Here is a 15,731-nt window from a genome sequence, read left to right as displayed (position 1 = left end):
AAATGATCTACTACCCTTATACAAATTAAAATATAGTCACGTCACCCTATCCCCAACAATAATAGAAGGGATCGGAATCCTTAAAAGTCATTCCAATCTCCCGGCCCGAACTGTCAATAATATGTTCAATGACATTATTTCATCTAAATGGCCCAACTTTTCTCTTTTATTTACTGATGGATCCAAATCTCCCGACTCTCCTAACTGTGGTATAGGTATTAACGTTTACCACAATAATTCTAATGACAGAATATTTCATTCAATTTCAAATCAATTTTCAATATTTTCAGCCGAGTGCATTGCTATAATAGAATCTCTCAAATATATAATCAAAAATAATTTTGAACATTCCCTCGTTCTCTCTGACTCTCTCAGTTCCCTCCAAAAACTTAAATCCAGTCCTCTTCTTCATCCTGATGATCACTTTGTATGCCTTATTCGAGAGATGATAGCCTCCATTCAAAGCTATGGTAAAACTGTAACTCTGATTTGGATTCCTGGACATGTTGGTATCATGGGTAATGATATTGCGGATGCCTTGGCAAAACAAGGAGCGTCCAACCCTGTTGTTACCCTCGTAAACCACATTCCCCTATCTGACATTTTTTCCATCATCAAAGATAGATCCCGCAATGTTTGGTCGGAGTATTGGCACATTGCTAGTCAATCCAAGGGAGCCTGCTATGCCTCAATACAAAGGACTATTCCATCAAAACCGTGGTTTCAGCAATTCCCTCATTTTTCCAAAAAAGAAATTTCTTCACTCATTCGAATGAGGATCGGACATTGTTCCGTTCCTTCCCATCTTTTTAAAATTCACGTTGTTGACTCCCCAGATTGTACATTCTGTGGTCTAGAAGTGGGAACTTTAGATCACATATTTTTTGGTTGTCCCTCTCTAAACAAATATCCTCTATTCTATCAAGCCTTATCTAAAATTGCCTCCCCTCCATTCAACATCTCGTCTCTTCTAAGTCTGAACTCGACTCCAATTTTCATTATAATTTTGAAATTTGCCTATTTAAATAAAATTAATATTTAAATTCACCTTTCATTTCTCAATAATTTTAAATGATGGCCAAGAACACCCTTGAAGGGTGAAAGCCAGAAATAATGTTAAAAAAAAAAAAAAAAGGATCTACCGGATTTACTACGCAGGCAGAACTTCAGTTCCGGACCTCGTAACACCCGCTTCAAAATCAATGCCCAGTAATCAACACCAAGTAACGAACCATAATTAATTCTACATACAGTGATTTTACAGTTAAATTTCCGAATACGAACATTCTAAAATAACTTTTAAAAAAAATTTTTTTGCAAGTGTACAATATTGTTACATGTTTATTAAATTAAGTGACCAGACAAGTTGAACTCGTCACAGTACATTCACATTATTTACATTGTATGCACTCTAGATTAAGGGATTTTTGAAATTTCCGGATACCATCAATCTAACATTTTTGAATTTTTAAAATTTTTTTTTCAAAACCTAAATTTACTGTCGTCATTGCTTTTGTTTCCTTGCTATTTTTACACATAAATCTGCCTATTTTTATACTGCCTATTGCTTGCCGTATTATCAAAACAATATGTCATTCGAGAATAACCAGACATCGAACGAAATCCACGGTAATAATTCCACAATGGACACAACAATAAACTCTGTCTCGGTTAAACTACCCGCGTGCTGGCGCGACAACATTGCACTTTGGTTCGCACAAGCTGAAAGCCAATTTTCTAACTCAAGACTAAAGGATGACCTCACCAAGTACAACATTATTGTTGCCGCTTTGGATATGGAGACCCTCAGGACCGTAAGCGACATCGTCATCAATCCTCCTGCAGCAGACAAGTACAATCATCTCAAATCAGCACTCATCGAGAGATTACAAGATTCTGAAGAAAAGCGACTCACTCGTCTTCTAACCGGACTTCAGCTCGAGGACAGGAAGCCTTCTGGACTGCTTCGACTCATCCATGAACTCGCTGGTCCCGGGCTATCGGAGAGCCCAATCGTACGCGTACTTTGGCTACAAAGACTCCCGCAACACATTCAAGCCATACTTACCGCACTACCCGACGACAACCTGTTACAACTAGCATCTGCAGCAGATAAAATCTCGGAAGTTTATCAAAAATCTGAATGTGAAACTATGGACAATAAACATCATAATGGCATCCCGAACTCGAATCCAAACATCAGTGCTATATTACAAAATTTACAAGAACAAATTTCGGCACTCACTCTAGAAGTCAGTCGACTTAAAACAACTCGGAGAGATGATCATGGACAGGCAAACATTAATTTCGAAAACCGAAATCCCAGCACCCGCCGCGAATGGCGTCATCCATCGACATCATACCCAAATTCCGCGCACCGACCTCGTTCTAGGTCACGCGGTAGCCAGTTAAACACCAATAACACGACACTCGGCTACTGCAGTTACCATGCAAAATTCGGTAACAAATCATATAATTGCACCAAACCATGTACCTTTATTAATAATAAGTCAAGAAACTACAATGGAAAACCCGCAGTAGAGACGTGCGATTTTCCTCAAAAAACTTGTCGTCTCTTCATTCACGAACTTGTGACGCGACAGAAATTTTTAATTGACACTGGTGCCGACGTATCTCTTCTCCCAAGATCAAGCTGGAACTCGACCAATACGGTCACCACAGATACATGCCCCACCACATTATACAGTGCTAGTGGGAAACATATAAAAACATATGGTACAAAAACCATAAATCTCCAATTTGGCCTCCGCCGCGATATGAAGTGGAAGTTCATCATCGCAGACGTCTCGAAAGCCATTTTAGGAGCAGATTTCTTACACTTCTTCAACTTAAGCGTCAACTTGAAGAAAAGAACCCTAACGGACCAGTCAACAGGATTGCAGATTAGAGGAGTTTCGCTGCAAGGACCCTCATCTGGCATTTCAACGCTGCCACACTGGTATGGAAAACCGATCTACACCGATCGCAAACCGATTACGTTTGCGTTCAGCAAGAAACAACGTCAAGCATATCTCCGGTCATCTCAACACCGTAGCAGATCCACCGACGTCAAACACATCTCCGGTCATCACAACACCGTAGCAGATACGCTGTCTCGAATAGAAGAGATAAACAGCCCCTTTGTTCCTCGAGAAATGAGAGAACAAGCAATAGCCAACGTACACAACGCATGGCACCCAAGCGCCTCCGGCACCTCCAACAGCATACGTCAGAGATTCGTCTGGCCCAAAATGGCAAAGGAAACCAAAACCTTCGTCAAACAGTGCGTCGCTCGCCAGAAAGCAAAAGTACCACGACACACAACTGCACCCACAGCGACGTACGGAAGAACACTTAGGCTACCATCTGAATTCTTCACCACAACCCACCGCGAAGAACCCGACACCTACGTTGGACGCCTACAAAAAAGGTTTAATGAGATGAAACCCACTCCCGCTAGTAACCACAGCGCTGGAAAATTTTTCATCCACAAGGATTTACCGCATTCATCACACGTTTTTCTACGCACCGACGCCGTAAGGAAACCACTTCAAAACCCCTACGAAGGACCTTTCGAAGTCAAAGAACGTGACGATAAAACTTATGTTATCATGGTCAACGGTAAACCAAAAAGAGTCTCAATAGATCGACTGAAACCTGCATTCTTTCAAAGCACAGAAGAAATCCCATCAAGAGGAACCGTCACACAGCCTCTAATAACAAAAATGACAACTCGATCCGGAAGACATGTTCACTTCCCGGACAGATATCAAGCGCAGTAATAATTTGGCAATATCATAAGGCACAGTAATTAGCAAAAAAAAACTAACCAGAAACCTTAGACTGACGTATCCATAAATTTCATAAATTAATTGTAACTATCATATCGCAAATGTCAGACAATCTAATAAATTACTGTTACTAAAACAAACAAAAAAACAATAAAATTTACTATCAATAATACGCATATATAAGCATCCTACAATAAAATCTTTATTATGTAAATATTCACAATACTATGTACCTACTACGTCAAAAGTGCATTAATAAAAACAACAATAGAACTGTCATAACAAGCTATTTTAAATCATCGTAAACAATCATAGTATACACAGGTAGCTCACTACTACGCTAAGTACATTGCGACTAGCGCTCGCCGTTTATCAACAATTATGTTTACCTGTATATCATTTATGTACCTATTTACTACGGCGAATAAAAATTCGTACGGCCACAGCTACTATGCAACGGCGACATGGAGCCACTATTATTATTACTTTCCTGTCGCTAACCGAGCGCAATATTATCACAACATTATGTACCTTAGATTATAAATGGACTTGTGTTTTTATAAATTATGATTGACATTGTAAAATATTCATTGTTGTTATTATGTATTATATGTTACTATTGTATCGCGTAGAGACGCTGGTGGGGAGGTATGTGGGGACTACTTTAACTCGTCCCACATATGATAACACTAAATAATTACTCCGCCGTCTGAAGCCCCGGGAGAGCCAAGCGCGGACGGGAACGCAACTCTCTGCCATTCCACTTTCAACTTTCGACCAAACCACCATTCTCCACTACCACCGTCTCTGCGTTCACTTAACTTGTAAATTCATTCTCGCAAATAAATTCAACACAGATCGCAGACCTTTATCTTTCAATCATCAGAATTCCTTGAACACAGATTTACGATACCGGCAGCCATCGTAAATTACATTTATCCTGCCATACTGGTGATCCCGGCTTTACACTGCCATACTGGTGATCCCGACGTACACGCTGCCACAATATCATATTCATTAAATATTGGAAATATTTCCTCGCACACACTTTAAGCCAAAATTTTAGCTTAGCATCCCGATCTTTGTATAATTACTAGATAAGTCCTAAAGTGGATGGCGAAGATGTTCTAGTAATAACCCGCTTTGTTCAATGTTCATGTTCATGTACACATATAGCGCCATCAGTTCACACGGTCAGTATCGTACTGAACGCAGTGACTGTTCTCAATACAAATACATAGTGAACACCTCGACCGACAGACGTAACGCTGATGAGCTGGCCCGATGGTCTCCGTAGCTGGTCCCTGTAGCGACTTGCGTGCCATCAACTGTCACCGTTATACTACAGCTCTTCATTCATTCACCTATATGTTACCATATGCAACTGATGTACACGTCGCACTATTTCCAGCCTGAAACATGTACGTGTATATTTTGAAAGGTGGATCTGTTGTAAAAAGAAACATTTGGATATTTACCTTTTCCTGATCGGAAGCACCGGTAGGGATTCCAGTGATGGGAGGACACTGAAGATTTGGCTGAGGGGCCACTGGGGTGGGAACTGAAATTATATACAAACATAAAGTATTTCACTTCAACACATAGTTTTCTGTATGAATCCGAAATTTTATTCAGTTTGGCGTCGTAGTTCCCGAGATAATAGCTTTCAAAGATCGAACCTAACTTTTTCATTAAGGCCCGTAAAAATTAAATGTTTTCCAAAAATGCAACTTTATTTAGATTTTAGTATTGATTCCACTGCGGGCACTAGTTTTCAGTACGAACCCAAAATTTTATTCTGTTCGGCGTTGTAGTTCCCGAGATAATGGCTTTCAAAGATCGAACCTAACTCTTACATTTTGGCCCGTAATAATGATATTTTTTCCAAAAATGCAATGAATCCGAAATTTTATTCAGTTCGGCGTCGTAGTTCCCGAGATAATGGCTTTCAAAGATCGAACCTAACTCTTACATTTTGGCCCGTAAAAATTATTTTTTTCCAAAATTGCAACATTATTTAGATTTTAGTATTTATTTCGCTGCAAGCGATAGTTTTCAGTACGAATCCGAAATTTTATTCAGTTCGGCGTCGTAGTTCCCGAGAAAATGGCCTCCAAAAATCGAACCCAAGTCTCAAATTAGGCCCGTAGAAATGATATTTTTTTCCAAAAGTGCTATTTTATTCATATTTTAGTATTGATTCCACCGCAGGCAATAGTTTTCAGTACGAATCAGAAATTTTATTCAGTTTGGCGTCGTAGTTCCCGAGAAAATTGCCTCCAAAGTTCGTACCCAAGTCTCAAATTAGGCCCGTAAAAATGATATTTTTTTCCAAAAATGCAACATAAAGCGCTCGTGTTCTGTATTGATTTGCTAGAGGTGGGTCCTATGGGTACTTTTCGTTACTGGTTACAATGAGTACAGGTACAAAAAAATACCTGGTAAAAGTACCGGTGACAAAATACTCAAGAGTATTTAATACCGACCTGAGGATTGATTCAGAATAAGTAATTAAATTCTGCCCACATATTCCCCACAAATATTCTACGGGAGCTTGATTCCCCGTTTTATTATTCGAAATCCGTGGGTGGGGAGGGTAGCTACGGAATTCCATTTCGAAAAAATTCCCCACATTTTTCCCGTCGCTAAATATTTGATCAAAATACCAGTTGAATATACCCGTCAAAAATATACCTACTACAAAAAAATACCTATTATAAATACCTGGTAGAAATATCCTACAAAAAGACAAATCCATTTGTGGAGAATGGCTAATTTCTTGATATTGTTCCGTGAAGGCTTTCCTTAGATTTTCGTAGTTGGCAATGTATCGGCGTGATCTTATTTCCTCAAAACTAAATTCTTCTTTCTCCCCGTTTTCTTTTTCTTTGTAAACCTGAAGTAAAATAACCACACAATATTTACAACACAAAAAGCACAAAAGCAGGACAAGAAAAATAAGATGAATAATCCATATTTGATCATATATTGTAACAAATAAACAAAAATGTACTTATATACCTAATAAAAAAACAAATAAAAAAATATATATTTTATAAAAGTAAGGCTGCAAGAAATAGGAAGTACCTATAAGCTCTACCCCTTTTTACGTTCTGTATACCAGTACAATACATGTAATTAAAATGTGAATTTTGATTTGGATCGTCTTTGTTTTATGATGATTTGGATAGAACACCTCACGGTGTTTAACTTAAATCATTAACCAGGTTGAGGGCTGATGTGTGCCGGTGCTAATTATTTAGTATTTTCTATTTTGTACAAGCAAACACGTCCCGTACAGTAAGTGTACAGTGTGTGTTCCGCTTAAACTCAGAAACGAGTCCCGGTACAATCAATGGAGTTATATGGTGTGGTAGCCCTCCATCCCGCATCCATGAAGAAGGTTCCCATTTTTACCTGAAGGGAGTGCTTTTGCAGATATAAGGGCTGAAATTTTTCGCTCTCTAGAAATGTCTAGAACAGTCCAGAATATTCAACAGTATTCAAGAGCATTCCGGAACATTTTGGAATATTGTAGAATGTTCGGGAATAGTCTGGAACGTTCGGGAACATCCCAGATCATAATGAACTAAAAATGGGATTACAGGCCGTATAAGGCCCCACGAGGGAAGAGGGTCTCGTCGCTTCTCTCCACTCCTCCTTGGTTCCCTGAAGGTCCCAATAGGGAAGAGGCCTTCGTCTCTCCTCTCCACTCCTCCTTGGTTCCCTAAAGGCCCCCGGATGGAAGAGGGTTTCGTCTCTCCTCTCCACTTCTTGGTTCCCTATAGGCCCCGCGACAAAGGAGTCTACTCCTCCTTGGTTCCCTAAAGGCCCCATGGCAGAAGAGTCCGTGATGGATATTGTATTTATTGAAAGTAGAGACAAGTCGAGCAACGCCGGTTATACGTCGGCTAGTAACTTATAAAATACCTCTTTCTTATTGTACTGTGGGATCTTGGTGGCGTCAGGAGGATCCGGGACCCACATCCTCACCGACCAACTGGAGAAGTCCTCTTTGCAGTAGGGAACATGATTGGCCGAAAGGAACAGTCCTCCGTCTTCATATGCTAGAAAACCACAAAACCAGATTAGATAAGCGTTTCCCAACCTCATTTGTGCAAGCCCCACATAATTTTACTCATTCATATAACATATTTTTAATGTTGCTTCAAATAAAATAATGCACTTAGTCTAAACCAACTCACTACTTGAGAAGCCAAAGAGTCAAAGATCTTCCAGCACAGGCGAAAGAATCTTCTTGGATATAAATAAGTGTTACTCACGGACAATAGAAATGGGGGGTGCCACGGGTAGTTTGCTGGTGGTGCCCAGTTTGCCTGACTTGGATGCGGGGTTGGTCCACATGCCCACTTCCTTCTGGTTTTCCTCCGCAGCGCAGCTCTGCAGGATGGATTGTACGGGGCCGCCAGCTCCCTCAGATCCCCCGGCCAGGAGATATGACCCGGCCATTGACGATGGACCTGGTCGGTCCTGAAACAAAATATTATGCGTTAAAATTCAAGTATTTTTTGAAAAACACAAACTTCATTAAGATTATAGTAAAACACAATGAAGAAGTTTTCATGCTTGACATGTTTTGTTATTCAGTCCCTTGAATTTCCACACAAAGACACAATTTTTTCCCATTTAACCTCTAAAGGACCACGCCCGAGTATACTCGGGCGGCTATTATGTGCCAGAATTCAGAATTAATACTAAAGAAAAAAAATTCACACTATGCACCACAACATCAATATTCAGTCCCATTTTGGGCCCGAAATGGCTTTTACATGAGGATATATATTTTGAATTCATTGATAAAAAAGGTGAAGCGGAGATTATAGGAGAAACCATATAATTTAGGGGCCAATGGATTTTTAAAAATCCATAAAAACGACAAACCTATTAGGCCGGTCGTGTCAAGTTGTAATTCTCCGAATTTCAAAACAGCTTCATTTATAACTGAAGTATTTAATAATTCTAAAGTGTTTGCTCCGAAATTCACCATTAAGAACTCATTCGCTTTGATTGATGAACTGAAAAATCTACATATTCCGAATAATTCAAAATTAGTCTCATTTGATGTTGTTAACTTATTTCCAAATATTCCCGTAGATGAAAGTAAAAGCATATTATTCAAATTATTACAAAATTCAAAACTACCAAATAATTTCTCTAAGGAACTTTCTCACCTATTTAATGTTTGTCTAAGTCAAAATTATTTCCAATACAATGAAATTTTTTTTTTTTTTATCAACAAACAGATGGCCTGGCAATGGGAGCTCCGACTTCTCCCCTCATCGCCGACATATTTATGGACAATCTAGAGAATAACATTTTTAACTGTAAATCGCCATTATTAAAAAATGTGTTATTGTGGAAGAGATATGTCGATGATGTTTTCTGTATCTGGACAGGCACTGAGCGCCAACTTGATTCCTTCCTAAAACTAATAAACTCTTTTCATACAAAAATTAAATTCACAATAGAAATAGGAACTAATTCTAGCTTAAACTTTTTAGATCTCACCCTATCAATCATTAACAATAAAATATAATTTAAAATCTATCGTAAACCCACTTACACTGAAACAACTATTAATAATTCATCTAACCATCCCATCTCCCACAAACATTCTGCTTTCCATTCCATGATCCATATATTAGTTACCGTCCCGTTATCAAATTCCAACTTCTTATTAGAATTAGCGACGATTAAACAAATCGCGATGAATAATGGCTATAATGCAAATATGGTCAATAACATCCTAAACAAGAAATTAAAAAGATTATCTACAAGTAAATTTCTATTTAACAGCTCCCCTCATAATAATAATATATCAACTAATAATAATCAACCTCAACAATGGCGTAGAATTTTGTACATCGATAATTTCTTTCAAAAAAGCATAAAAAACCTCCCACCAGATATAAAACCAGCTTTTTACACTAACAATAGTATAGGTAAATTTTTGATGAACGTTAAAGACAAAGAACATCGGTTAAATCACTCAGGTATTTACTCACTGCGATGTAGTGACTGTCCCGCGTTTTACATAGGCAAAACAGCGCGTAATATCAAAACGCGAGTCAAAGAACACCTAAGATGCTTAAACAGTAATGGATTCTCCGAATTTGCAAATCACCTCATAGCAACCAACCATACGTTCGACAAAAATACTGGCGTCAGCCTATTACATAAAAACGGAATAGGTCTTAGGTTGGATAACTTAGAAGCGTTAGAGTTAAGGAAAGCCATAAACGTCAATAGCAAAGTCATCAACAACCAAATAAACCTAAATAAAAGCCCTATACTCAGATTGTTCCCTATTGACAAAGAACACTCGCCTCTCAATCTCCCACCTATCCCTACCTCTTCCACTGTAGCTTAGACTGTCTACCTACCGTGATATCTACACATGTTAATTTAATTTTTAGATTTTTAGTATTATACTGCCCTGATGAGGCTACGGTTGTAGCGAAACCCGTTCGGCATTAAGTATTTACCCATAAGTGATGTTTACAAAGTTACTGTTTAATTTTAAATTATAATGTCACATCACAAAGTAACCGCTTCATATGAAGAAAAAATTATCTTACAACTACGTAGCCGGATCTGCCAGCTGCACGCGAATGAACTACCATTGCGACATCTGCTGTCTTCATTAGATGGACCGACTAGCGGACCTGTAGCTTTCTCGGGACCAATCGGAAGAAACTTAAAAAATTGTAAGAACATGAAAATTATTCGGTTTGTTCCCATTAACATTTTGTTGGAGTGTTATGTACCTTTCTAATACTTGTACAACCTTTGAACCTATTATGCTTCATTCACTATCTATTATTTGTCCGTCGCACCAATGCATATCAAAATCAACATTTTGATTGTCGCCATATCTCTTGTCTATTGTAAATTTCCATGTTTACTATTAATTGACTTTATTTACCACACTAGTTAAATACAAGATTACTATAAGATGCATTACGCTCTGTTTCAAGGCAGATTCATTCTAGATTTCAGTTTGGAAACATTTCACTTAGAGACATTTAACTCTGTAAAAACTCTACTATATAATATGTAACCATAAACAATTGTAAGACTTACAAATAAAATTATAAAACCGTGTTAAGTGTTTTCATCAATAGAATCCATAACAGGAGCTTGGAAACAATTCATAAAAATAATCCGTGCATAGATTGAATTTGCCGTTTTTTTTTTGATATTATTATTATATGAAGCTCCCCACATCCTTATAACAACACTATTCATAGATATTTGAAATAATCCTCAAAACCTAAGCAAGCATCACACACTTTGTATGCGGAAATGCATGGTTAATTAGCAATGAAGCATGAGGGAAGCCGTTGTAACCGGATTCTCGTGAATTTACAATAAAAACATCTCAATTATTGGCCCGGAGATGACAATGGGAGTACAATGGAAACGTGCGCGCAAGAAGTTATTATTCAATTAAACTGCAAGTACAATAAACACAATTAAAAATTATTAGTTATAATATGAAAACGATCTTGTGCGGCCATTTTGGATTTTTTATAGAACGCATTTAACTTTTGAGAATGTTTAGATTATCTAAATACGCACAAATTGCTTTAATAACCCAACCTAAGAATCTAAATTGGATTTTCAGCGTGTAATTGGTTGTTTTTTGTTGTAATTAAGTTTAAACGAAGTGTAATTTTAATAAGTTTATAAGTTCTTTAAAATATATATGTTATTTTTTAAGATAATATCTATACATCTGTTAAGCCGAAACGGTAATTATAAGAAATTTCTTCCATAGAAAAAAATCGCAAAGTAAGCTCCTAAAATTATTATAAACACGTTTTGTTCTGTTATTTAATATGTCATAAGTATGCATAAAAATCACAGTGTATTTTAAATTGCAAGTAAAGTATTTGTCGAGAGATTTTGATATGGTATCTTTAGATCTGGTCACTAATCAAATATAAGCCATTTCAAGCAACTTTACCATTCGGAATGATGGTCTTTCACCTGGGTGATACTGATAGTATCTACCACTTTTAATACGTAACTTACTATGTTTTATAAACTATCAATTAAAGTATCTGATTTTAAAAATCAACTTAATATTAAATTTATGTAAACCAAATTTAATATAAGACAGTCAAATTGGTTAATATTTCCAAATGCACCCCATTTGGTTTCTAGCCTAGCTAAAATAGTGGCTTTCCCAGGCGGTAACTTTGAAGCTCTGTTTTCCCCATTTACCGATAAGATTATGTGGATTTTATTTCACAATGGTGTACATAAAGGATTAAATATTCTGTTGGCACCTAGCATCGTGGTACCTACCTTTCGACTTAGTAAACGTTATCAGTACTTCAGTCATGCTTCAGTCCCCGACTTCTGCTACCATTCACATTTGCATCGTATATTCTCCTTACACTCCTTTCTTCGCTCATTCGCTCTACATGCCCAAACCATCTAAGCGTCCCTTTCTTGATCTTACTCATTTCGCTTACATCAGCCTTGCACTCTTTGCGGATATCCACATTCCAAGATAATTGTACGTAAGTGTTTAAGTCATATTTTGAGTTGATAAAACATCATAAAAACTTCATTTATTTGTCAAAAACATGGCTCACATATAAAATGCATTAATTTTATTTTTTTTTTAAGGAAATATTGAAAAAAAAATCCGAATAGCCCCGGTATACTCTATTGCTGAATTATTTAAACTCGTTTAAAAACGGGTTTATAGGCCGTTTCCTAGTAAACGTTTAGTACATTCCTAATAAATCGGAACACGTGTTCATGCATCTGCGTTTGTGCTGATAATACACAATCGCAAAATTCTAAAATATTAGAATTTTTATGAACACGTGTTCCGGCATCGCGATAACACATTCGGGTTTTACTGAAAATTTATATATATGAAAACCTATCAATTTATTATTTAAGGGCCTGCAATCCCGTTTTAACAGGATTACGTAAAATTTGAAAAGATTCTAAATATAAAATTGAAGAAGAATACAATAGTACCTACCTAATAAATTTAAACGAAACATGACACAGAAAAATAAAAAGATAACGGTCACAACTAGGAATTGAAAACGGGATCTTTTCTCTGTTTCATACTTCGTTTAGATTTATTATTGTTATCTTCTTCTTTAATGATATACATATTACATTGATGGGTATAAAGAATATTCCTGAAGATTCTTAATAAATTAGCTGTATTTTAAATAGGTAAGTTTTCTCCGTGTTTCTAGGTAGTTGGTAGTAGGAACAAATAGTATACGGTAAACCTTTTTTCTACATCGATCGGTTAAACATTTTCATATCTTAGAGGATCGTTGTCCTCCATAATAGCATAACGAGTATTTCAGCCATTGAAATATTAATATTATTTGGACATAACATTTTTGCCTTATTTAGTGCAATCATTTCCAGAACATTATGTCAAATTATTAGAATCACCGCTCGGAATAAAGAATATAAAAAGGAGCCACCCGCCCTAGGCGCACATTTTCCCACAGATTCGACGCTAAGTATACATTTGTATGTTATACATTGCTCTATAATGAAACACATCGCGCGGACAAATCTCGCATTTATGTCAATTTGGAGGTAATTGTATGTGACTGTCTGGACGATGATGCAGTGGCCCTCAAACTTGTGATTTATTTTGCGTGGTCAGGGAAGGATTTGAACCTTCTCCAGTTGTTGACGGGTGTCCTAACGTTACAACCCACAATGTTCAACAGCAATAACTTTCTAGCGTTCAGCGTTGAACGTAGGTACGCCTCCCTCAAACTCTAGATTTCCGAATCCTTGGTGGCCCTTATCCATAGAATCCCGCAGTTCTTTTAATTGTTGACCCATCACATCTTTCAGCTTTTCTTTCCAAACCAAAAAGTCATCTGATGATATGTCATGATATACATGTCAACGATTCCGATTAAACGCCGTCCACTTTAGACTTACTCCTTATCCACTTGTTCGTATTTCTACCTCGCGTGGAGAAGTACTGGGGAAGTGTTTATTAATTCCAAATGTATTTATTTGACCGGGCAGAATGTACTAGTTTGGTAAAAAAAATGCTGTTGACACAAAGAAAACTGCCAAGGTCGAGAAGACAGGGGTCATATTATGACACAACGAGACCTTTATACAAAGCTAGATGTCAGAAGGCCTAAGAAGGAATAAGATTTTTTGATTTAAAATGTTGAACGTTGAACGTGATAGGATGTACTGATACGAAAAAAGTAAGTCACATCAAAACTTCATTTTATGAATAAAATAACCATGAAGAGTAACCTACCTATTGTTAGGTACATGCATTACGTAGGTACCTTTGTACGTCAACGTTTTAAATTTTTTTAGAGTAAATTAAGTAAAACGTTTAATTTTAACACAAAAGTATGACATCCGCTGCTACGTCAGTGTCAAATCTAGAAATGCCTTATAAATGTATGTAATAAACTGAAGTAGAAAAAATACCACACAAAAAAAACATAATACACTAAATTGAAAGGGGGATGCCTGTGGCCAATAATTTGGAAATCCGCAAACCATTCCACAGAATAATGTCAAGCCAATAAACCTGACTTAATAACAGGGACAGACAACCTTTTCATTTCTTTCTGCGGTTATTATGAATGGTCGTTGACAAGCCGTAAACCTTTTTATATTGTTTTTACTCTTACTGAGAAATTTCGGACGAAACGTTAGGCGTCTGACCGATCTTTCCACAGCATGAATGAATCTTTTTATAACCTCATTAAATGGACCTTTTCATTCACTATTATTTCCACGGAATAAATACATTATACTATCCTACGGGTAGATATTGAATGTATAAAGAAAGATTAAGAGATGTTAACTTTTTAATTGTTCTACAATGTACAGTTTTGACTAGCTAACTACCATTAATAATTTCAGGTGATATTGCAAACAATGGTGCTATAGAAATGAAGTCACATAATATTAATTTTTATAGCAGGCAATCTAATCTGTTTGTCTAAAACAGAATGTACTAACAGTATTACAATATGAGTTTGATACTGTGCGCAAGCTGACACATTAGTATTGATATTATTATAATACGTACATATATACTTATAACGGCGCTGGTCTATTAAAATATTTTTAAAATGCAAGTAAAGTGTTCAATTTTACCGAATGTATTAAAAAAACCTCAATCTATAAATAGTTGTAGGTAAATTTAGTTCTTACCTATTTCGGAAATAAGCAGATAAATATAATTTGTGATGAAGTCACATTATGAGAATAATTTGCAAACGTAATAATAACGTCAACTGGGATATTATCATAAGAGTCATAAAACGGGAGAAACTGGCGAGACGAGAGATAAGTGACGAAGAATACCTGCATATTTCCGTCTCTTTCCGACACCCATTGAAATGAGTCAAGTAAAAAATAGTAAAAAGTTAAATAATTTACCTCAGCCAGGCATCGGAATGTGTTATCGTCGAACATTTTGGCTTCGATGTTATCACTGGGATCATTCCAACCCATTTTTTAATTAATCGAAAAATCGGTACGAATTAGTTTCACAATGATGTTCACTGGATTTATAAACTGTTCACAATAATAAATAATTTTAAAAAAACGTAGTCTATATTTTAATTTCCGATAAACTCGTAAAATGCTGGCAATCAAACTTTTTTATTTCCCCGATCAACTCGTAAAAAGTTGGCAATCGTGTTAAGGTTGCTAAAACGCTTAATTGCTTCGCGCTCGACCACGTGCTTCCTACTGCACACCTGAACACAAACTGATCCCCTAATAGTGTTTGTAAATCAAGAAAGGTATCATAAAGCCTGCATTACTTAGAAACTAAGGGTTCGGGTGCATTTACCTCTAGGGGCGGGGCAGTAGCGGCGTTAGGGTAGGGCGCGGTTGGGCGACCGCCCAGGGCGCCTGATTTAAAGG

At 36.9% G+C, this 15,731-nt stretch overlaps 2 protein-coding genes across 2 annotated transcripts; one reads left to right on the top strand and one right to left on the bottom strand.

The window, feature by feature from the left end:
• Window positions 1-1,643: 1,643 nt before the first annotated feature.
• LOC149408840 (uncharacterized) lies at window positions 1,644-2,713 on the top strand. Its single transcript, XM_089650387.1, has 2 exons — window positions 1,644-2,015; window positions 2,648-2,713. The coding sequence occupies exons 1-2, from the start codon at window positions 1,644-1,646 to the stop codon at window positions 2,711-2,713; spliced, it is 438 nt and encodes a 145-aa protein (XP_089506513.1).
• Window positions 2,714-4,726: 2,013 nt separating this feature from the next.
• Window positions 4,727-15,314, bottom strand: LOC149408839 (uncharacterized). The gene is made up of 6 exons (XM_089650386.1): window positions 15,240-15,314; window positions 8,075-8,282; window positions 7,722-7,858; window positions 6,542-6,687; window positions 5,270-5,352; window positions 4,727-4,788 (listed from the first exon to the last, which is right to left on the bottom strand). The coding sequence occupies exons 1-6, from the start codon at window positions 15,312-15,314 to the stop codon at window positions 4,727-4,729; spliced, it is 711 nt and encodes a 236-aa protein (XP_089506512.1).
• Between the last annotated feature and the right edge of the window lie 417 nt (window positions 15,315-15,731).

This window comes from Hesperophylax consimilis, unplaced genomic scaffold (assembly GCF_061612785.1).
Source record: "Hesperophylax consimilis isolate HC1 unplaced genomic scaffold, BYU_Hcon_1.0 scaffold_51, whole genome shotgun sequence".
Classification (NCBI taxonomy): Eukaryota; Metazoa; Arthropoda; class Insecta; order Trichoptera; family Limnephilidae; genus Hesperophylax; species Hesperophylax consimilis.
The sequence above is the reverse complement of the archived record's forward strand: the minus strand, read 5'-3'. Positions and strand labels throughout refer to the sequence as shown.

Bases quoted from the DNA above. Each gene is read 5' to 3' on its own strand.
- LOC149408840 (XM_089650387.1), top strand. From the start codon at position 1,644: ATGGACACAACAATAAACTCTGTCTCGGTTAAACTACCCGCGTGCTGG. The intron at 2,016-2,647 runs GTACGCGTACTT...TCTTCTCCCAAG, and splicing joins GGCTATCGGAGAGCCCAATC to ATCAAGCTGGAACTCGACCA.
- LOC149408839 (XM_089650386.1), bottom strand. From the start codon at position 15,314: ATGGGTTGGAATGATCCCAGTGATAACATCGAAGCCAAAATGTTCGAC. The intron at 8,283-15,239 runs GTAAATTATTTA...ATTTTGTTTCAG, and splicing joins CATTCCGATGCCTGGCTGAG to GACCGACCAGGTCCATCGTC. The intron at 4,789-5,269 runs GTAAATATCCAA...ATATTGTGGCAG, and splicing joins GTGCTTCCGATCAGGAAAAG to CGTGTACGTCGGGATCACCA.